The sequence below is a fragment of the Salvia hispanica genome, chromosome 3 (genome assembly GCF_023119035.1).
Source record: "Salvia hispanica cultivar TCC Black 2014 chromosome 3, UniMelb_Shisp_WGS_1.0, whole genome shotgun sequence".
In the NCBI taxonomy this organism is placed as follows: Eukaryota; Viridiplantae; Streptophyta; class Magnoliopsida; order Lamiales; family Lamiaceae; genus Salvia; species Salvia hispanica.
Genome location: NC_062967.1, coordinates 50,133,125 through 50,156,075, shown reverse-complemented (window position 1 = coordinate 50,156,075; position 22,951 = coordinate 50,133,125). Strand labels below are relative to the sequence as shown.

Sequence of the window (22,951 nt, the reverse complement as noted above, 5' to 3'; positions counted from 1 at the left end):
TAGTCATAATACATGCATTTTATTAAATTAATTAACTCAACTTCAACCCCTCTGAAATAAATTCAGAAATTCTCTTATTTTTACACTACAAACACAAATTTTCAATGAATTATAATCCGATTGTCCCGGCCCGGCTCGGCCCGATAAATTGACCCCTCTTCTCTACACGCGTTTTTTGCTTTTTCCCTTGTTTGCTCTGGCAGCAATCCAAATTGAAAAGCCATCATCATAATTCAAAGCTATACGCACACAACGCTGAAGGTGTTTGGCAAAAGATAAGGGGAAAAGGAGATGACTAGAGGGAAACAGAAGCTCGAAGCTCAGAAGAAGAATGCCGAGAAGAACCAGAAGTCCAAAGGCTCGCAGATCGAAGCCCGCGCCCACGGCCTGCAAGTCGTTTGCCCCATTTGTCGAGTAATTTCTTCATCTCACACCGATTTTTGTATTATTTGTATGTTTTGATTCAGTTAATTCATCGAATTACTATTGTATTTGGTTGATTTAGGTTTTTTATTATGTGTCGAGATTAAGATTGAAATATGATTTCTCAATTTCTCTTATTCCTTTTTTCTTTTTCTTTTTTTGTTATTGATTGTGTTTGATAACTTTGTCAATGATTTGGACTATGTTGTACTACATGAATGTGTTGGATCTAAGTTAGGGCAAATGTGGGTGAATTGTGGTCTGGAGCTGGTGATATGGATAACCAAGTTCTTGTTTATGTACCAGTGTGTCTAGCTTCAGATAGGATGAGGTGCTGTTTGATAGTATCGTATTAGTGATTTGGAATCAGTACCACAAGATATCCTAACAGACTAACACTGCATCTGTTGAAGGAGTTGATGCCTGATCTTGGATGATCCTGAATTAGTTATGCTATTAGTTATTCATTTGCAGCTCCCTTTTTTGGAAAGGTCTTGGATTACTAGGTTGGAATTGTTAGGGCTACTACATAAATTGCAAAATTCAAGTCGCAGCCCCGTTCTACTTTCTCAGTATCTGGTTCCCTGTTTCGGAGAAATTCACTGATAGTGCCCTTTCACATTTAGGAATGCCCCTCGAAAGATATTGCTCTTGTAGTTCCATTACGATCATCAAATTTGTGACCCTGCCTTTCTGGCTGACTTTGCACTTCTGTATTATTTCCCATCCTTATATAAGCATGATGAAGGAATAAATGGTGTAGGCATCCTACATTCCTTATTATGATATGATTGCCTTTCCTATTCATATCTTCTAAGACAGCATTTTCTTAGTCTTTTTTACATGAGTATAGTTTTTTATATGCAAATTAAGTTCTAATTATCTGTATCCCCTACAGCTACAAGAACCTCTACAACTTCTATCTCAAGATTCTCAACCAACTTTTTTACTGCCTTTTACTTCAATGTCATACACTTAGGAATCCTCTAGATATGCGTTTTCAACTTATCTCAAGGATTTGATTGAGAAAGAGGTAAAAGGGGAACCTGTAAGATGCTAAAAGCATGTCTTGTGTTGAGCAGATCTTTAATCTCTTGCAAGTGGATGTTTCAGCAGTACTGTAATTGAATTAGTGGTGGCCTTTATTCTTAATACGCTATATCTTGTGTTGTGCATATCCTACAACATTAATGCACTGCTTATCTTAATATAGAAACAAAGAACTCACTATGAAACATACCTGGAATAGTTCAATGTGCTTTAAGCTGTTTATTTTGAAGAAATTACTTTATTTTTTGTAGGAATTTTTCAGTTGGCTTTGCAATAATTACTTGTACTCTAAACTTAATCTCCCAGGTTGTGTAAAATGGCAGTATGAGACCTTTCGTTAGGTGTTTCTCTAGTCGTGATAATTTTACTTCACAAGCTGCTGTATCTGATTCTGACAAACCATTGACAGTTTTCCTTAACCATGGTTCGAAATTGTAGGCCCAGTTAGCAAATCAGAATCAGCTTGTTGATCATTACGGCTCCAAGCATCCAAAAGAAAAGCCTCCAAGCAACTCAGGATAACAGCTAAAAGCTTCCGGTTATTTCAGCTCTTGTTCCTTGAGAAAAACTGTAATTTAACTCTACAGCATGTGATGATGAGTTCCCTGTTCTGTTTATAACAATGTAATCTATTTATCACCTCCCCTTGTCATATTGGCCTGCAAGGAAATCTACACATGAATAAATTGTACTATCTTCTTTGTCTTGTTGGGCACTAGAAGTGATTTTTTGAATGAATCATGCTCCCAGAATGTAGTTGAACTTCAGCTCTTAAATCTTTCCAAAACGAGTAAGGGCTAGTTTGCTTTACCTGTTCGGAAATGAGATCACAGCTGCCCAGGTTTGCTGCACTATTCAACAAAGAAATCAAATCATTCTCATGCGCTTGATTTAGTTGTTTTCCAATCAATTTTTTTTGTAAAAGGTAAAAAATGACACTGATACGGTTCCGTACCTAGATGTTTGTTCTTGCTCACTATGGATTAGGTGTCAAAATCCTTACAAAATGCTAATGTAATTATATAAATGACATACTATTCAGCAGTTATGAACAATTCAATCTCCTTAACCTTGTTGTATAGTATAGTAGAAGTCACAAATGATAACTGAGCCAGTTCATTATGCAACAATTTAACCCAAATAAATATGCACAATGTATTGTGAAAAAATATTAATATCAGTTCAATACTATTACTTAATCACAACCCAAATAAATCTGCACCATTTATTGACAAACAAACGAAACGCTAAGGGTGCCTCCAACGGCGCCCTTCCCACTCGCCCGTCGGCGACGTCCGACCGGACGGGCGCCATAGTGGGCGGGAAGGGCGCCCACGCCCGTCCCGAGTGCCCCTGCGATGGCCTCGCCCCTCCCGTCGACGGGCGAGTGGGACGGGCGCCACTGTGGCGAAGGTCGCCCGTCCCACTCGGACGCCCGACATTTTAAATTTTTTTTTTTTTTTTTTAAAAACTCTATAAATAGGGCTCCTCCAACGTCATTTCATTCACACCACTTGTGTTGACAAGTTTCTCTCTCTAACCTCTTTTTTCAATTATCTATAATGGCGAGTAGTTGTGCGGGTGGCAAAGGCGGAGGCGCTAGTGATAGTGATGGCTTTAGCGATGATGAATTGGATCTCGCTGTGCAAGCGGCGATTGATCGACGGATCCGGCAGAGCAGCAGCAGGCGGCGGCGGCCGTGCCTCGGCCGATCCATCGCCGACGGCATGTACCCCGGGACCACATTGCTGCACATCAGCGGTTGTATGAGGACTACTTTGCTCCAGAGCCGCGTTTTGGGGATGCCTTATTCCGCCGACGTTTTAGGATGCATCGTCCTCTGTTTATGCATATCGTTGGTGCATTAGAGAGAAGGTACGAGTTTTCGAGAATCCCGAGAGAGGATGTGGCTGGCAAACCCGGACACACGCCAATACTGAGAAGTGTACGGCCGCAATCGAGGCAAGCTGGCGTACGGAGGCCCGGCCGACATGTTCGGCAGTACCTCCACATTGGGGAGTCTTCAGTCGTCGAGTGTCTGTTGGAGTTTTGCGCGGGCGTTAAGCGATATTCGGGGATCGGTATCTTCGGCGTCCGAGCCCCGAAGACTGCCGGCGGCTGATTAATATGCACGGGTCGGTGCACGGGTTCCACTGGGATGTTGGGCGGCATCGATTGTATGCATTGGGAGTGGACGAACTGCCCCGCCGCCTGGAAGGGGATACACACTTCCGGCTTCAAAGCCAAGCATCCCACGTTGATCCTTGAAGCTGTAGCGACTACCGGCTATGGATATGGCATGCTTATTTTGGAGTGGCCGGGTCGAACAACGACATCAACGTCCTCCGGTCGTCGCCCTTTGTTCAACGATCGGTGCAATGGCGTTGATCTCGCCATCGGTTTCGTCGCCAACGGCAACCCGGCACAATATGGGATACTATTTGGCGGATGGGATATACCCAAACTGGCCCGTCTTTGTGAAGACGATCAAGCATGCGATCGGGCCAAAGAAGTCCTACTTTGCGACCCGGCAGGAGGCAGCGGCACGGCAGTGGTATATTCCCAACATCGGCGACATCATGTACGCGTGTATCATTTTGCACAACATGATTGTCGAAAGTGAAGAGGACGAACTGACTCAGTGGACCAGCGAAGATGACACGGGTGCCGGTCCAAGCCACGGCGTGGCCACCGCGAATGTGAACATGGGGGTACCTCATGGAGAGGTTGAGCGGTTGCGTGCATTTGCCGACATGCGGCAAAAAAATGCCCATATTCGACTTCAGGAGGATATCATCGAAGAGGTTTGGACGCGGAGGGGTGGACACTGATGTGGTTGTTTTTTTTTTCTATCTACTATGTAATTTTTTTTTTCGAATGATGTATGTTTTTTTTTATTGAAATATTCGTATTTTCCGTTCGTATTTGTGTCGAATTTTAATTCCGTGAATTTTAATTTAATTGTGAATTAATTTAATTTTGGGAAGGGCTAGTGATGTGGCAGTGGAATGGGAGGGGCTAGTGCTGACGTGGCATGGGAAGGGCGAGTGGGAGGGGCGCCGCCGGAGACACCCTAACGCGTGATTTAAAATAGTACGAGATGTGATAAGATGTTTCAGATGCAATTCTTGCGGGTGACGCTGAAATTGTTGATTTTTTTTTTTTTGTCGGAAATACTTGGAATTTGCTCACGTCCAATATTGTTTAGAAGGCAAAAAGTTTTTTTTACTATTTCTCCGAATTTATTTTAAATTTTATTGTTTTTGTTTTATTTCTTTTAAAATTCAAGAGTTTCCGAACCACACATAAATAATGAGTTTTAATATTTTGAAGTCAGATTTTAATTATTTATAATATTTTCGTTTTAAAAAAACTATGGTTTGATTAATTACTTATCCATTTAATTTAAGTCATTCTGTACATGTTTTGCATCAATTTCCATCTATAGATTGCGATAAACGAAATTGAGTACACAAAAAGAAGTTTGTAAAATTCATGAAACTCATCATTCAAAAAAAAAAAAAAACTAGAAATTCATGATACTGAAAACAACCTATCTAAAATATTAAGAGAAATAGAAAGAAAAATAGTTGAAAATATTGATCCTAGAAAAAGAAACGAAAAAAAACAAAGCAAATTAGGGAAATTTGTGAGGTTGAACCGGAAACTCTTCTTCGTGTGCTAGACTTTTATCTTTTTGGTTTGTCATTATCGGTTTTTGATAATTTCTTGATGAATTTTTGTTGCTTCAGTTCTGTCTTAGGCAGAGTTAGAGGCAGAGTTAGAGGCCATGATTCTATCTCATTAGGCCGTGGAATCAGGCATCGGATCGCTCCAAAGAAAATATAATCTGAAGCAACATTCTCATCACTTGAACTACTTCCTCTCTCCTCCCATTCTTCCTCTTCCCATTCTTCCTCTGAACTTCCTCTCTCCTCCCATTCTTCATCTATCTTATTAGGCTGTGGAATCAGGCATCGGATCGCTCCAAAAAATTCTTCATCTTCTTCATCTATCTTATTAAGTTCTTCATCTTCTTCATCTATCTTATTAAGCCGTGGAAGCAGGCATTGGATGTCTCCAAAGAAGATATAATCTGAAGCAACATTCTCATCACTTGAAGTACTTCCTCTCTCCTCCCATTCTTCCTCTTCACATTCTTCCTCTAATCTTCCTCTCTCCTCCCATTCTTCATCTCTCTCCTCCCATTCTTCATCTGATCTTCCACTCTCCTCCCATTCTTCATCTATCTTATTAGGCCGTGGAATCTGGCATCGGATCGCTCCAAAGAATTCTTCATCTATCTTATTAGGCCGTGGAATTCCAAAGAAGATATAATCTGTAACAACATTCTCATCCCTTGAAGTGCTTCCTCTCTCCTCCCATTCTTCATCTGATTTGTGGTGCTCAACATCCTCCATTATCTCTCTCGCTGAGTGGTGTTGTAAAGGTGTAATTATGTTTAGGGTATAATTATGTGTTTATATAGAGAGTAGAGGAGACATACCAATTTAGATGGGGATTCGGAATCCTTATGCGTCCCGGACTTGGATTTTCATATCACAAACTCAAATTCAACTATATCTCTAATTTACTACTAATATTTTTAAACGTCTTTTGTTTGTGTGATATGTATAGGGAAGATTTATCTTTCTCTATTCTTATTCATAATATTGTAAATTTTAGTATCTCTTTATTTAATTGTACCCAATATCTCCATCGAATATTTTGTCTTTATTTAATTGTACCCAATATCTCCATCGAATATTTTGTGTTATTCAAAAAAGTTACCATCTAAATAAGATAAAGGGAGTATAAATTACTACATTCGTTCATAGTAAAAAATAATTTTGATAGTAGACAACACATGTTTTAATGTAAATTGGTAAAATAAGTTAAATGTAGAGAAAAATAATTAAAATATTATTAGTAGAAAATAAGACTCATCTTTTTATGGAGGTATATACAATTTTTTTATTAATTGTCATAGATCTTAAATGACAAAGAATTTTGAATTCAAAATTAATCCTATTAAACTAGACACCTATGGTTTATTATTTTCCACTGATTTCGTTGATATATATTCGGGCAATGAAATACTATATTTTCCACTGATTTCGTTGATATTTGGTTTCGAGTCAAATCAGAATGAATTTTCAAAGTTAGAGCACGATTCTGTTAAATCCTAAACCTAAAATATAAGTATGGGTTGTGTTATATCTGACTTATATTTGAATTGTTAATTATAATTAAATGATAGATATTAGATCCTCAAATCAAGGGCCAATATCTATCCTTTTTGAGTATCAATGTATCCAATAAAAAAATGTCATTTAAGGTATCTACGTCAATTAACAATAAAATAGTTATAATTAACTTTTTAAAAATATCAAAAAGTTTAAATGCATATAACTATCTCAATTTAAATTATTTTTTTCACACAATATATATCAAATTAATTAAAAATAATTTTATAAGTATTCTAATGAGATCTCACTTGCATATATTCCAATGTCAAAATTTGAAAAAAATTATTGAGTTTTCGTATTTTTGTATTGCCAGATTAATGTAAACATAGCTAATAAAATATGTCAACATAATACATATAAAATTTCAATTCAAAATTATGTTGACATATTCCAAGCATATCATTCATATGTTTAATACACTATATTAATATTTTGATCCAAAACCCTGAATTTAATAGTTCTTTTATTTTTTTAAAAATTTAAATAATAATAAAACGAAATTACACATTGAAATTTATACACCATTAGATTTCTAAAATCCTATAGTCTAAAATTAGTTGTAATTAGCAATTAAGGGGTGAGTTAGCAATTAATCACACCCCCTAATAAGTATTACATACATTCTTGAAAGTTTAGTGCTAATTTTATTTTGGCTAAGCTTGTAAAAGATGTGACTATAAATGTGTATTTTGAACGTGAAACAATAGTCTTTGATTGATCTGAGATGTATCATGAATTATATGCCTTTTATGTAGGTAAATAACGGTGAACATGTGTCTAGGTGTATGTCTGTAACTTCCATCTGTGACATGAATGAGCTGACCATTCAAATTTGTGACTTTGCAGCATTTGAATCTATATGAATGACAACATAGATTCAAGTTGGCTTCTCTTATTGCATAACACAACATACAAAAAGCTCTCAGTATTCTTTATTGTCCGAGCTTTGTCCGCTCCTCTTCCGATTCGTCGAAGATCGTTCTGTCAATGTTACTGCCACAAACAAAATGAAGTCATTTTCTCTTTAAAGTCGACTCGCCTGAACCAAGAGCACTACCAAATCGTATCTCGTCTTGCTGAGAGATGACGCATCGACTTGGCTATTATTATGATTTCTCTTTTACCCTATGTTTGATTTTTACATTTCTATTTCTATATGTTTCCATTCGTTTTATCTTGTATCCATTTTTCAAACATGTGACATTTTTTTATGAGAACAATAAGTACTTCTGTCAATCATATTATATTTCCATTTCCTTTGGCATATTGATGATGCCAGATACATGTTTAATTGCTTTACTCTCTCCTTTGATAAAGGAGTAAGGATTATTATATAAACACCATTTTAATATACCAAGGGGCAAGGCCGGCAAATTTCTTATGGAGAACAGGAGAGGTAAGGTCTAAGTCAAGGGAATTAACTTTAATTGTTTGGTGTATGGAGTTGGTTGCCTACTCCTCTATGGAATTTTCACTCCTTTTTCTTTAATATTTTACCTATGGATTCAGATAAACATAATGAAGATAAGTTAGTTTCCTAATTACTTTTTTGTTGAAAGAATTGGCTTCCTAATTATTAGTGATTAAGATGAGTATAAATGTATAGTGAAGATAAATTAGCTTCATATGTTTACAAAATTGCTTTCTAAATAATATTACCTCCATCCACATAAAATAGACAAAGTTGTAAATGACACGTATTTTAATAATGCACAGTTGATAAAGTAAGACAAGAAGAGAAGAGGTGATGGAAGGGTCTACATAAAAAATGATGTGTAGGGTTAGTATTCATTTAAAACTTTTTATATTTAGAATTTATCTACTTTCGGTAGACACTTGAAAATGATAAAATTAGTTTTTTTTTTTTTTGAGAGAGTTACTAGTGATTAAGATGATCAGTAGCAATTGTAGTTTTAAGGGGTGGGATCCTCTGCTATGCATATCAATACAGCAGCCCTTGCCGCTCCATATAAATTATTAAAATAATATATTTTTACTTAATGTATTTTATTTAATTTTCTTACTTATTTTATTTCTTTGTGTGGAATAGCCGGGGCTGTTGTGCTGAAATGCACAGTAGAGGATCCACGTCCTAGTTTTAATAAGAGGTTATTTTGTCATTGACTTATTAAATATGTGAGGCCGCCCTACTTTATAGGTTTGTACCGGAATTTAATTTAAATAAAATGAGATATGCGTGAAGAAAGTGACATATAACTGATTTAGTAAGTACCCCTAAACCTATTACAAAAGGTAGTGAAACAATTTTCATTTACTAATATGTCCTTTTTGGTTCATAACTATCACCATTCAGGCAAACACCATGGAGGTTCTTCAACGGTGAAGATTAGTTTATAGGTGTTGCCTAATTAACTCAGAATTATATATACCCCTCCATAAACATTAATGTATCTATATGGATAAGTTGCCTATATTTGATTTAATGACATATGAAATGAAATAAAATTTTATAGTATGTGATTCAAATTTGGATTTGTAAAGGGACAAAATTCGTCTAGAGCTACTGCAAGATTAGTAAGTTAGTTGAATCAAATAGTCTGACCTAATAAATAAAAAGTGCCTTTTCTAGGACATATAATGATATCCGTAGCCGGTAGGGTTATATCTATGTCGACATTTCCAACAAAACTAGTTAAATAAGCAAAATAGAGATAGGCCTGCAAATTCGAGTACTCACGGAAATTTGATTCAATAAAATTGGATACTTGAATCCGAAAAATGTTAAAATATTATGTTTAATATCCAACCTACATGTAACTTTGGGCAACCAGCCTGATACACGACGTGGATACCCAAACCCGAGTAAGTATCCGCAAACCTTTTTTTTCATTTTCTTCTATTAATATAAATTATATTGTGATTAGTATAAGAGTTACGAAAATTAGCAAAATCCTTATGGTTCAAATATCAATTGTAGTGCATTAATTTTCCCAATTGAACGATAATATTGACCACACATACATACCAACATACACTATAATTTTCAAATACATAAGTTGAGTTTTTAATATTATTTATTATGATTATATATTTTTTAATTAGATTTGGTCATCTCTAAACTTCTGCAATGGGATTAGCTTATTCTTCACACATAAAAGCACATTGACATGCAACCTCTCATAGTTGTGCTATTATGCGTAAAGAATGAGTCGATCTCATTGAACAAGTTTGGAGACGTCATGTCGATGTCCTTCTCTGTCTGCATTCAAGCTGATCGCTTCGAATAAGTTTGGAAAACACACCAACAGATTACAACATTGAAGTTCATCTTTTCAATTAATAAATTTTTAAAGAAATTCAATGTAGTCATTTAATAATTTATTGTGTTATTTATTTTAATTTTACAAAATAATTGATAACTAAAAAAAGTTAAAAATTAATATAGTTGGATTAGACGTATGGGATTGTAGAAGATGTGGTCAGATGCAAAAATTAGAGGGAATGATAATTTGACAAAGAAATATATACATTAATGTATAAATTGTGTAGTACATGATAAAATATGGATTACCGATGCTCTAAGAGCATCTCCAATGTGAGAGGTAAATGGAAAGGTAAATTAATATAACTATCATATTTACCTTTTTTTTATATGAAAAATCATACTCCAATGAGAGAGGTATTTGAGAAGGTATTATACCTTTTTCCCATTTTGAAGAGGTATTTTTACCTCCCATCAATGGATAGGTAAAATCTTATAACTACCATATTTACCTTCTTTTCATAAAAAACCTTCTCCAAGGAAAAAGGTACACTTTATATTTTTTAATACATTTTATAATATTATTTTATTTTTAAAAATTATTTATCTATATACCTTTTTTGAAATGTATATTTTACCTTTTAAAAAAGTAAATAGATGATATACATTTTTCTATATACATTCTATCGTTGAGATGCTCTAAGAGAGCATTGGTAACAAAACAAAATGGGAGGTGTTGCACCGCTCAGAGGGGTTTGGTATGGGACCCATTGCAGGTGGAGGGAGGGGCAGGATTCCAAGGGATAGGGATTGCGCCATGTATGGGTAAGGGTGCAACACGGAAAGGGGCTTATGGTATATTGCTCAATAAATATTAGTAGGATTATTATCCATTTAGATATTTTTGTAATTTAAATAATTTATTTTAGGGATATGAGCCCCTAATATCATGAAACTTTTAAAAAATTGAGTTTTTCCCACAAACTTTAAAATTGACAAATAAGATTACGAAGTTTATCCGAGTTTGTTATTTCTCATCGTTGAAAAAGTTATGGCAAATACTCGAAAGCAATTTCGAGAGCTTCAAGTTCTTCAATATTTGAGGATAGGTTTTCTTGAAATACACCCTTCAAAATTGTTCATCAATCCATTAATATAGCCGGAAGTTTTTTGTTGGTGGAAAATAACAAACTCGGGCAAATTTCGTGATATTATTTGTCAATTTTGAAGTTCGTGAGAAAAACCTAACTTTTTAAAATTTCCGTGATATTAGGGGCCAATATCCCTTTATTTTAATTCATTTGTAATTTTAAAGATATCTAATTTTTGGTATTTGTAATTTTCAAACTCTATAAATACTACTCCAGTATAATTCATTTAGATATTTTATGATTTTTAGTGAAGTAATTTTGTTATTTATAACGTTGTTTACTTTTTGTAAAATGGATGATGATTAAAAATAATGAAAATTTAAGATTAAAATTGTTCGAAAACCAGTATAAGGAGTAGTGTGAATAAGGTTACTAACTTAGTAAATTATTGCTACTGACTACTAATGCCTCAAATGAAAATATCCATGTACAAAATAAAATATGAATCGCTGGCTGACGGCAAAAATTGATGATACTATAATATACTACTATTAAATTCACGACCATACGGCACATGATCTGTACTTTTGCAGAAGATAAAGTCGACGATTTAGAATCCTTTTAAAATGCATCCTGAAAAGTTGTCTTTTGTCTTTTAGCTGAAATCACATGTATTCACATATTAATATATTTATTCATATTATTCATTTTTTTTTTCTCGTTTAGTATATTGACCACAAAAAAAAGAGATATTTTCCAGAAAGAAAGGAATAATACTATAACAAATTGACAACCACAATTTTAAAAAGTTACTAATATAAATAAAAAGAACGAACCAAGTAAATTTGTAAATTTGACCCTCGTTCACTCAGTGTAGTTTAGGTATTTCGTTCTTTCTTATATTTTGTTGTTTAATTAATCTGCACAATATAACCACGACATATAGTGAAACCCCAAGTAGTAAATGATAAACTCATATGTAGAAATAAAAATCAAAATAAACGTTCCAAGCGTATAACTTTAATCACATGTAAAAAAATGGTCGATGCACACACACAGAGATATAGAAATAAATTTAAAATCAGAACTTAATTTATTAATTTTTTTATAATTTCAGATAAATAAATAAAATTTTAATTGGAAATTAATTTATTCGGAAATTTTCTTTACAGAGTAACGTGGCGTACTCCAATTACATAACGATGCCCTAAATTCCAAATCCTTTTAAAATGCCTTTCACAAAACAAAAATCTCACAACCAATATTCACCTTTCTACCTAAACAATAATCCATTTTTTTAACATTAATCCAAAATTAAACTAAAAAAAATCAAATAAATGAATCAAAAAATTTTAGGTAGCATTGTTGCTCAATCGAGGCAATATATGGAGCGCCGAGACTTGGAATCCAGGCGGCGCATCCACCTCCCACAGCCGGGCAGGAGGCGGCGCCGCCACATCCACCACCACAATGGTGCTGCCGTCGGCGGCGGATCCGCAGACCTTGCCGCCGGCTGCGGCGAGGTGGTGCACGCCTTTAAGCCTGTCATCCACCACCAGGTGGGCCCACGCGTCTTTGGCGTGATCGTATTTTTTGAGGAGGCCTTTTGATTCGTCGACGACGTAGATCGTTTCCTCATCCATCGCCGCCGCCGGCCCCCTCCACCCCGCCAGCATCCCCTCCGGCATCTCCGCCCACGAATCCTTCTCGATGTCGTAAATTATCCCATCCTTCGCCGCGACGCCGCTCACGTTCACCATGCACAATTTCCCCCTCCATCCCACGCCGTCGATCGCGTCGCGGCTGAATTTCCCTGCTCCATTCAATTCAATTCAATTCGATTCGATTCGATTATGATTTCTGTAATTTCACCTAATTAATTGGATAAATCCTAGTGATTACGAATCGATGATTGAAAATTAGCAGATTCAAATTTGGCGTTACCGTCTTTGAGATTTCGCAGCTTCTGCCAAGTCCAGCGGCGGCGGAGCGGCGGTTGGTGGTGGTTTAGCGAGCCTACATCCCACTTCTCGACGGATCTGGCGACGTCGGTGTTGTATTGAGATCCGACGCCGCTGGAGACGTAGACGGCGCCGCGAGAAGCGCCGGCGGCGCACCACCGGCGGGGGGCGGCGAGCGGCGGTCCGAGCGTCCAATTTCCGGAGATCGGATCGAAAATCATCGGCTGCGATAGGGCGGGGAGGAAGTCGTCGTTGGAGGCGGCGAGGACGACGAGCTTGCCGGCGACGGCGACGGATTGGACGGGGATCCTCCGCGAGATGAAGGAGGGGTGGCGGAAGAGGAATCTGAGCTGCCAATCCGGCGGCGGCGGGGGGAGCGGCTGCCATTTGGCGGAGATCGGATCGAAGGAGGCGAATTGCAGGGAATTCGACGAGAGGTGGTGGTGGAGGTTATCGGCGGGGAGAAGTAGGGCGTAGAGAGAGAGAAAAGGGGGAAAAGAGGGAGACCAAATTAGGCGGCGCCATGAGCTGCAGACGGAGTAGAGTGTGGAAGGGGGGACGAGAGAGAGGCAGATTTGGCTCAGGTGATCGGGGATTCCGGTGAGTAGCGGCTGGTGGCGGTGGTCGGCGGCATCTTCGTGGTGGTGCTTTGGCCTTTTTGTGGAGGAGATGGGATTGCTCATCGGAGAGGTAATGGAAGGAGGAAAGAAGAGGGGAATTCAAGTTTGATTGATGCACTATTTGATAATGAACCCATTTTTCTTTCTCTTTCTTCAAAAAATAATACGGTTATGATAAATTAAATTACTATTTATTAAATTAGTTATTTGAATGAGGTATTTAAGTCAAGAATAAAAGGCAAAAGTTGGATAGTAGCACACACCCACTTGTATATGCGCTTATTTACAGTTTTGCCATTGTCTTTTCACTACAATGAAAGTCTTCAATTCATTAATCAAACATTACGTCACATCTTTTTCCATGGGAATCTAAAATCGCTACTTTTGGTATTCCGGAGTAAAGTGGTTTTATTTCTATAAATAATTGGGTTGACAATTTTTACCATCGATATGAACTTATTTGAACAAATTAAATTGGAAAATTTTTAATTATTCGAGATCCATTCTCTCATAGTTGAGTTATTTTCGCACTTCTTATGTCTCATAAAAACATGTACTTTTTCCTTTTTAGTTCGTCCCACAAGAATATGTATTTTCTAATTTTGTAAACTCTCTTCCAACTAATGAGGTGAGACTCATTTTCCACTTATAAGTAACAATACTTTAATTACTTTTTCTCTCAACCTCTCTTTTACTTTACCAATTTTTGCATTAAAATTCGTGTCGAATCCAAAGTACGTATTTTTTTGGGACGGAGGAAGTATATAGTACTCTCTCCGTTCCCCATTAATTAACATCAGTTGACTTGGCACAGGATTTGAAAAATATAGTGGAAAATGAATTTAAAAAGTTAGTCAAATGTGAGTCCTACTTTTATATGGAGTATTAATTTTATAATAAAATGTTAGTGAAATGAGTTAGTGGAATGTGAGATTCATTATAAAAAATAGTAAAAGGTAAGGATGTCAATTAATGGGGAAAGGATGGAGTATTAATTAACTTTTTTTCACTTTTACTTTGTTCTATTTTATTTTATTATCTATACTTTATTTTCTTTATTTTTACATGTTTATTTATCAACTTAACACAATAAACATTTCTTTTATGAATTTCGTGACGAAAAATTTCCGCCTCAACTTAATGGGAACAGAGGGGTATATTCCATCCAAAAAAATGACAGTTCACGTTCTATTGCTTATATCTGTCCAATAGAAACGTGACGCCTGGTTAGGATTGTAAAATAATTATATTATTAAAAGAAAGCTAGTGTATAAGTAGGATTTAGAAGGTTGTACAGGTTATTAAAGTTAATATCGAGCTAGCTAAATGTAGGATATTGATTTAGTGTGAACTTGTAAAAAAATCACCTTAATTATTGTATATTTCAGTTGAGAAATTCAGCAAATTAATAGTATAATATTTCGAAAATCACCTTAATTGTCAGTTTCAGTTGAGAAATTTGGCATATTAATTCAATATTTCTACCTAAAAGATATAAATACCATTTAGAAAAATGTTTAGTTTGTGAAGACTTGTTCGCTACCCCTATTGTCTTAGGAGTTAGGACCATTTTACCTTTAATAAAAGATTAATATATTATCTTTCAAACAAAACTTAATCTGAATGACCTAACTTCCACAAACTAGTTTATCATTGTCGCTTTCAAAGGGTTTGATTTAACCTTACATGAAGAATAATGCAACGACAGTAACTTGCATTAAGAAAATTTTGTAAATTTTGATTAGAAAATAAATTAATAATTTTATTAAATATTCAAATCTCTTTACATTATTACTCTTTTATTTTTATTTTTATCGTAGATCATGTTTACGAATTAAATCCAATTGAGGATATAATGGTTACAAAATAAATTATAGTACTAGTACTTACGAAATGAATGAAATATTTTATTAATTTGAAGTATATACGAAAGCCAGGTGAGGGTAACCTCGTAACTTCAACTGCATATTCTTAGAATAATGAAAGAAATGTGTTACTAATATTTTATGAATGCAATAAATACAGAGAGAGATATAACGACAAAAGTTTGGGTAAAAGAAACATAAATGCAAAAAGCGCAAGAAGCTCAAATTCGAATCTAAAAAATTTAAAGAAATTGTAATATTGAGGATAAAAGTGAATTCGAGAGTTTTATAATTATTTGGTCTTAAAATTATAAAATGAGAGGCAGAGTTAGTATCACTTTCGAATCTTTATTTCACTCTTTTCCTAACCATGCACGTTACACAATTTCGATAATAGTGGTAGTAGTTAATTAGCTTGGTTTAAAATTTAGACTGATTCAATTCCTTGATATTAAAAAATTGTATTGACAATCTTTTTAGAGAAAGATATTGATTTTTATCATATTTAAATTCTCATGGAGATTTTCAGTTACCCCACATGATCTTTTGGTATGAATAAACACGAAACAACAATAATGTAATGTAACACTATCGGCATGATATGGTACTACTTGAGTTGCTACTTCAGATTACTATAATTTTAGTTTGTACTTCAATTGTATATTTCACGATCAGTTAATATTTTACTTTTACTAACAATAACAACTTCACATGGGAACTTATTTAATTGAAGACTATACAAAGGTCTAATCATTATAATACGGAGTAATATTTTTGCACTATTTTGCAGCTAGCTCGACCTAAAATAAACATTTCTCTAATCACCCATTTGCATATAGTATTGTATTTGGGTTTATGATAATAGGCCGTTCTTTCTTTAAAGCGAACTACTATTTAGGAAAAAAACTTGACTTTTAATTAACATGCTTTACATTAATGATCCCATGTTTTCTAAAAGTTACTACTATAAAATTAGAATTATATAGTATTTAAGTTTGTCAAGTATGACACATAAATTAATTTTTATGGTTGGGCCCTTGAAAATTCTAAAACACTTCAACAGAGCTGCATAGATAAATCTCAAACTGAAAATCAAGAAATGCAATCTACTTATTAATTTAGAAATGGAGCACTATTATTAGGGCAAATTGCATATAAAGTTATGAACTTTCAACATAATTTATTTTTTTCGTGAATTTTAAATGTTGTATGAAAAGTCATGAACTTTACTAAACTATGTAAATTTCTCATTCGACCCGACCTGATAGATTTCCGACACAATTACTTATCCTACGTGGTGCGTCGATGGCGTGACTTGTCAAAACTCCACTAATTTCTGAGTATTTATTTCTCTTCTATCTTTCCAACCTCTGACATTGGACTATCACAGACATACAAGTAGAACAAATGAAAACGTACAAATCGACATAAACATACAAATTGAATTTCATAGTACGAATTGAACCCTAAATTTGTCATTTGCCAAGTCACGCTTCTGGAGGTCACGTAGGATAAGTTTGTGTCGGAAATCTATCGGGTCAGGTCGGATGAGAAATTTACACAGTTTGGTAAAGTTCATGATTTTTCATGCAACATTTAAAATTTACGGAAAAAACCAAACTATGTTGAAAGTTCATGACTTTAAAGACAATTTGACATATTATTTATTACTACCTCCATCCCCCAAAATTTGTCCCACTTTGACCCGACACTGGTTTTAAAAAATGTAATGGAAAGTGATTTAAAAAAGTTAGTGGATTGTGGGTCCTACTTTTATATATTAGTTTTATAATAAAATTTAACTAGGAATGCGTTAGTGGAATATGAAGTACACTATCAAAAATGGTAAAAGTGAAATAAGAATAATTTTGGGAGACAGACGGAAATGAAAAAGTAGGATAAATTTTCAGGAACGGAGGTAGCAGTATATAAATACACTAATACTATTAACTACTCCAACTTTTATGCATCTGTTGCTCCTAGAAACAATCGTTAATGGGAAAAGAAAAGTGAAGAAATATGTAGCCATAAACACAAATAGCAATAATTTGTTTTCTGATTCAAAATTAATGGCTATAGCACATCAAACTCTAATAAAAGTAGAAACAGGCCGTTTTCCAATTCAAAATAAATGGCCATAAACACATCATACCGTCCAATAAATGTTGACAAGTGACATCTATCAACACGCCATGGACTTTCATAATAGACACTACCTACACATAATCTATGGCTCACGCTATCTTTTTTCCATCGTCACTTGATGTCCACAATTATAATTCAACAAATTTATGTGACCAAATTTTGTACAATCAAAAACTAGTTTATTTGACAAATAATAGGTTTATTTATATATTTAATTAAATATTTGGATACATATATAGTACATGGAAAGTGCGTAATGTTGTGGTCATATATTTATGATTTTTGTATTAAATTTTTATTTTTTTGGAACCATAAATATAGTTAGTGCATACTTTAATTCAAATTATAAAAACAATAGAAAGAAAATTCAAATATAAATATAAAAAATAAGGGTAAATGCTAATAAGTCTTTTTAACTTGTCCATATACTATATTTATAATTTTAATATATAATTAATACATCAAATTATTAATACAACCTTATTTTGGTTGTACAAAATTTGGTTGTTTATCATTACTCATTATAATTTCATTTGGATTATTCATCGTATCCCCCATCTCTAATTTACATTTTTTTGTATTTTATACAAATTTTATATATAGATCATAATTAAATGAATTAATGTGGATAATAGAAAGCACGAATTTGTGGGTAAACATAAAAAATTAAACTATATCATTTATGCTCAAACACATATTTGTGGGTAAAATATAAAAAAAAAAAATCCACATTAAAGCCCCTAAAGGTGAAGCGCAAAAGTTGTTGGAGAGAGGTGACAAATGTCTATAAATTTGGGTGATAATAAAGTAAAATAATATTCTCTTCGTCGTAAATAAGTTTGAATATTTGGTGTAACACTGAATTTAATGTATAGTTGGCAAAATAAAAGAGAAAAAAATAAAATGTAGTGTAAATAATATTAGTGGAGAGTAAGCTCCACATCATTAGTAGTGCAATGTAATGATATAAGTTGTAAATAAAATGATGTGTATGAGTAATGTATTGTTTAACTATTCCAAAATTAGAAAGTTCATATTTTTTAGGAACGAACTAATAAGAAAATAATTCATACTTTTCAAAGACAGAGGAAATATAATAAATAAAACATAGGATAGAGATTAAGTAAGAGATAATAAAATTTGAGAGAGAAGAAAATAACAGTAGACTAAGTGTATTGAATTTTGTCAAAAGAATAGAAATAACCCAATTATAACAGGCAATCCCAAAAATGTATATAATCTTATACCAATAGGATGGAGGGAGTATATGAAATTAAACATATCCTAAATTGAGGTCAAATTGATTCAAACTTCAGTCTATTATCGATCAAATCGAGCTCAAGTTTAGTGAATAACAACTGAGCTATAGCCCAATAATAATAGCAAGGCACTTGTCACAAAGAATGATAGTAGTAATTTAAAATGTTTTATTATCCATATTACTATCTTTTTGGCCCATTTAGCCGGCTCCTATTATTAAACTTATTTCTCATTGGGAAGTTATGAAGCAGAATTAACATAGGAACGGCCCATAAACCAATCAATAATCAAAATAGAGACATAAATATATTTTCATGGGACTTCGGGCGTGTTGGCTTTTAAATATTTTTATCAACATCGTTTCTTTTTTATCAGGAATGATAGATTAAGCTGGTAAAATATCAAATTAGCTATTGGAAAGATGTAATATAGTTTGATCACTAAAACATAAAATTAACTACTACTATTATTAAAAAGAAGATGATAAATTAACGTATCAAAATTTTATTTTGAATGAATTAATCATTCCTATTCCAGTATTCCATAAACAGTATTCCTATTCCAGTAGTCCGTGTACACTGTAGAGTCCACGGAAACACGACTTTAAGTAAAATATATAACGTTTTTAGGCTGAGTAGAATTAGAAATTGGGGGCAAGTCGCAAATTGAAAAACTAGGGCAAAATCACATTCTCTTCGGCTCAACCAATTCGAAGACGTTTTCTCTTTCCGACAACACTGATTGAAGCAATATGTCGGCTGCGGTGGCTCAAAGAGGCGGCGGCGGCGGGGGGCGGCGTGCGATGGAGGAAGACGATGCGAAGCTCGTGTTCGAGACCTCCAAAGGTGTGGAGCCAATCATGAGCTTCGACGAGATGGGAATAAAGGAGGAGCTCCTCCGCGGAATCTACAATTACGGCTTCGAGAAGCCCTCCGCTATCCAACAGCGCGCGGTCCTTCCGATTATCTCCCACCGTGACGTCATTGCTCAGGCGCAATCCGGTACTGGAAAGACTTCAATGATTGCTCTAACTGTTTGCCAGATTGTCGATACCAAATCATCGGAGTATGCATATTATCCCCTTTCTACTTTTTTGCTATAATAGTTTATGGTTTCATGGAAGAATTGGTTTAATTTTGTGCTCAGTTGATTACAATTGTTTTTATGCCACTTGAGGTTTCAGTATTGGTGTATTTTTGTTGTTTCTATGGTTAATTCACATTTTTCCCGATTGTGCTTATCCTATTTTGTATATCCTTAAAAATTAGGGTGCAAGCATTGATTTTATCTCCCACTAGAGAGTTGGCTTCTCAAACAGAGAAAGTGATACTGGCAATTGGGGACTATATAAATGTGCAAGCTCATGCTTGTGTTGGAGGCAAAAGTGTGGGTGAGGATATAAGAAAACTAGAGCATGGGGTTCAGGTGGTGTCAGGTACTCCTGGCAGAGTTTGTGACATGATCAAAAGAAGAACTTTGCGAACTAGAGCAATTAAAATATTGATTCTGGTGAGTTTCATTTACTTTTAGAGATTGGCCTATTGTATAACTAGGTTATCTTGATTCTTATTTTATTTTCTCAACTTTATCAGGACGAGTCTGATGAAATGTTGAGCAGAGGATTTAAGGATCAGATTTATGATGTCTACAGATATCTTCCTCCTGACCTGCAGGTACCTAGCCCTCTATCGTTGTGGTATTTTGTCTCATCTTTATGCAGAAATGGCATTGCACTAGAAGTGATCATATTCATTATCTGTCTAGTTCAAACATGTGGCTAGGTGTTTAACCATTGAAATGCTGAGGTGTTGGGAATGCTATCTTTTATTGTACTACGTAAAAAGACAAGTTAACTTTTAGCTGAACCTCACTGGTAGATTTGGAGGATGCATTTTCTTTTAGTGCTATAATTACTGAATATACCAAAACCTTAGAGCTTTTACATCCCTTCAAATTATTAACTTGGTGTGTGCCAATATAGGTTGTCTTAATCTCTGCCACCCTCCCAAATGAAATATTGGAGATTACAAGTAAATTTATGACTGATCCAGTCCGCATCCTAGTAAAGCGTGATGAATTGACTCTGGAGGTGAGCTATCTTCTATTCTATTACTGCTTTTATACTAGTAAAAATATTTCAACACGATCGAGGGAAGGATATGAGTCTCTAGTTTCTCAGTCCAGCTCATGTTATGAACCACTAAACAATATTTTATTTAAGATGTTGATGTAAATCATGTAACAACATTAGAAAAGAAAGAAGCTAGTTTCATGCCTATATATGTTGTGTTTGGGCACGGTAATGTCCAAATACAAAACAGAAGTGTTCACTTTTGTCCATGTCGTGCTCAATGGTGCTTTGTATTTCTGGTCTTATGCAGCTAGAAAGTACTAGAAATGCTATAGCTTTCTAGATGAAATCATGAAATATTGGAAGGAAGCCATGTTCTCATTTTTGTTTATGGATTTTTATGTTTAGGGTATCAAGCAATTCTTCGTTGCAGTTGAAAGAGAAGAATGGAAATTTGATACGCTATGTGATTTATATGATACACTTACCATAACCCAGGCAGTTATATTTTGCAACACAAAGCGCAAGGTATTTTTTCCCTCCACTTGGTTTCACATTATTTCTCTGTTAAAACTTATATTACCATTCTTAATAAGGAAGGTAGTTATGTGTACTGTCTCTCCCTTCATTTGGTGTATGTTCCTGTGAATTTTATTGAGTAAATCTAAACCATAATAACATATTGAGAATTCACAAAAAAAATTTCAAAGAAAAACTGCAATATGAATCCCTGACCCTTCAGATTCCTTGCATAAGCTTATTTGTTTCCTTAGAAATAATTTTATTAGTCTCTGGAGTTTATGCTAAATATTACTTTAAGATTTATCTAGATGGCTCTTAATTACATTTTTCGTTTTTTTCTCTCTGAATGGCAGGTTGATTGGCTGACAGCGAAAATGCGTGAGAATAACTTTACGGTCTCATCCATGCATGGAGATATGCCTCAAAAGGAGCGCGATGCGATTATGGGTGAATTCCGATCTGGCCAGACTCGTGTACTTATCACAACAGATGTTTGGGCTAGGGGATTGGATGTTCAACAGGTACTGCTATTTCTTGTTGTTGTATAGTTTATTTCCCATTCAGTTTGATAGTTCTGAGGGGCTGTAGTGTATTACCCTTTCTCTATCGTTCCAAGTTAAATATAAAAATATTGAACAATAACTTATTTGGTGTCTTTGCATTGAGTTTCCGTAGGTTTCCCTGGTGATAAATTATGATCTTCCAAACAATCGAGAGCTCTACATCCATAGGATTGGACGATCCGGTCGTTTTGGGCGAAAGGTATGCTGCAAGCTTATGTAACATGTCTTCTCTTCCAAATTTTTTTTGTTGTGCGGCAGGGAATAAAAGGTGTTACCATGGTAAATGAATGCAGGGTGTTGCCATAAACTTCGTTAAAAGCGATGACATCAAGATCCTTAGAGATATTGAGCAATATTACAGTACACAGATCGATGAAATGCCTATGAACGTCGCTGATTTGATTTAACATCAGTTTTGTGGTGCAAGAAGACAGTTTGAAAGCAGACTGATGATTATTATGGTGAGAAACAATTCGTTCAATGCTGGGAGTAATGTGGATTATGTATGTCTATATTTACACAAACAAACGGTTGGAGTCCAAAATTTTCTCTTGAGATCGTTTTCTCTTAGTAAAAGCTGCATCTTATTTAATCTCCATGTAATATGCAGTTCTCTGAAATTATGGAATTCTTGTTTCTCCCTTTTTATTCATTTATACATCTATAAATACTCTCGCCTTCATCTCATTTACAAATCATAATTTTAATTCTTAATCCGATTATTCTTGAATTTATTTTTACAAATCAACTATTCGTCTACTTTAAGCATATTTTTTATTTCGATTATATAGTTTGTAATCAATTCGTAAAGTACAATATTTCTAATTCAAAGAATATGTGAATCACATACTTTTAAAATTTTTAATTGGACAAAGTGTACGGTCAAATTCTATCGAGAACACAAATTC

The 22,951-nt window shown here is 34.6% G+C and overlaps 3 protein-coding genes and 1 long non-coding RNA gene across 4 annotated transcripts; 2 read left to right on the top strand and 2 right to left on the bottom strand.

Moving 5' to 3' along the window:
• Positions 1-43: 43 nt before the first annotated feature.
• Positions 44-2,235, top strand: LOC125211411. Its single transcript, XR_007174518.1, has 2 exons — positions 44-414; positions 1,912-2,235. It is a non-coding gene; the product is annotated as an uncharacterized LOC125211411 (long non-coding RNA).
• Positions 2,236-5,061: 2,826 nt separating this feature from the next.
• Positions 5,062-6,081, bottom strand: LOC125210695. The gene is made up of 2 exons (XM_048110264.1): positions 5,981-6,081; positions 5,062-5,905 (listed from the first exon to the last, which is right to left on the bottom strand). Exon 2 carries the CDS (start codon positions 5,892-5,894, stop codon positions 5,163-5,165), a length of 732 nt encoding a protein of 243 aa, XP_047966221.1. The 5' UTR covers positions 5,895-5,905; positions 5,981-6,081; the 3' UTR covers positions 5,062-5,162.
• Positions 6,082-12,248: 6,167 nt separating this feature from the next.
• LOC125211230 (F-box/kelch-repeat protein SKIP25) lies at positions 12,249-13,786 on the bottom strand. Its single transcript, XM_048110951.1, has 2 exons — positions 12,981-13,786; positions 12,249-12,849 (listed from the first exon to the last, which is right to left on the bottom strand). Exons 1-2 carry the CDS (start codon positions 13,678-13,680, stop codon positions 12,389-12,391), a joined length of 1,161 nt encoding a protein of 386 aa, XP_047966908.1. The 5' UTR covers positions 13,681-13,786; the 3' UTR covers positions 12,249-12,388.
• Positions 13,787-19,541: 5,755 nt separating this feature from the next.
• LOC125215413 (eukaryotic initiation factor 4A-3-like) lies at positions 19,542-22,695 on the top strand. Its single transcript, XM_048116821.1, has 8 exons — positions 19,542-19,952; positions 20,156-20,396; positions 20,480-20,560; positions 20,869-20,976; positions 21,367-21,486; positions 21,834-22,001; positions 22,156-22,242; positions 22,337-22,695. The coding sequence occupies exons 1-8, from the start codon at positions 19,639-19,641 to the stop codon at positions 22,448-22,450; spliced, it is 1,233 nt and encodes a 410-aa protein (XP_047972778.1). The 5' UTR covers positions 19,542-19,638; the 3' UTR covers positions 22,451-22,695.
• Positions 22,696-22,951: the final 256 nt, after the last annotated feature.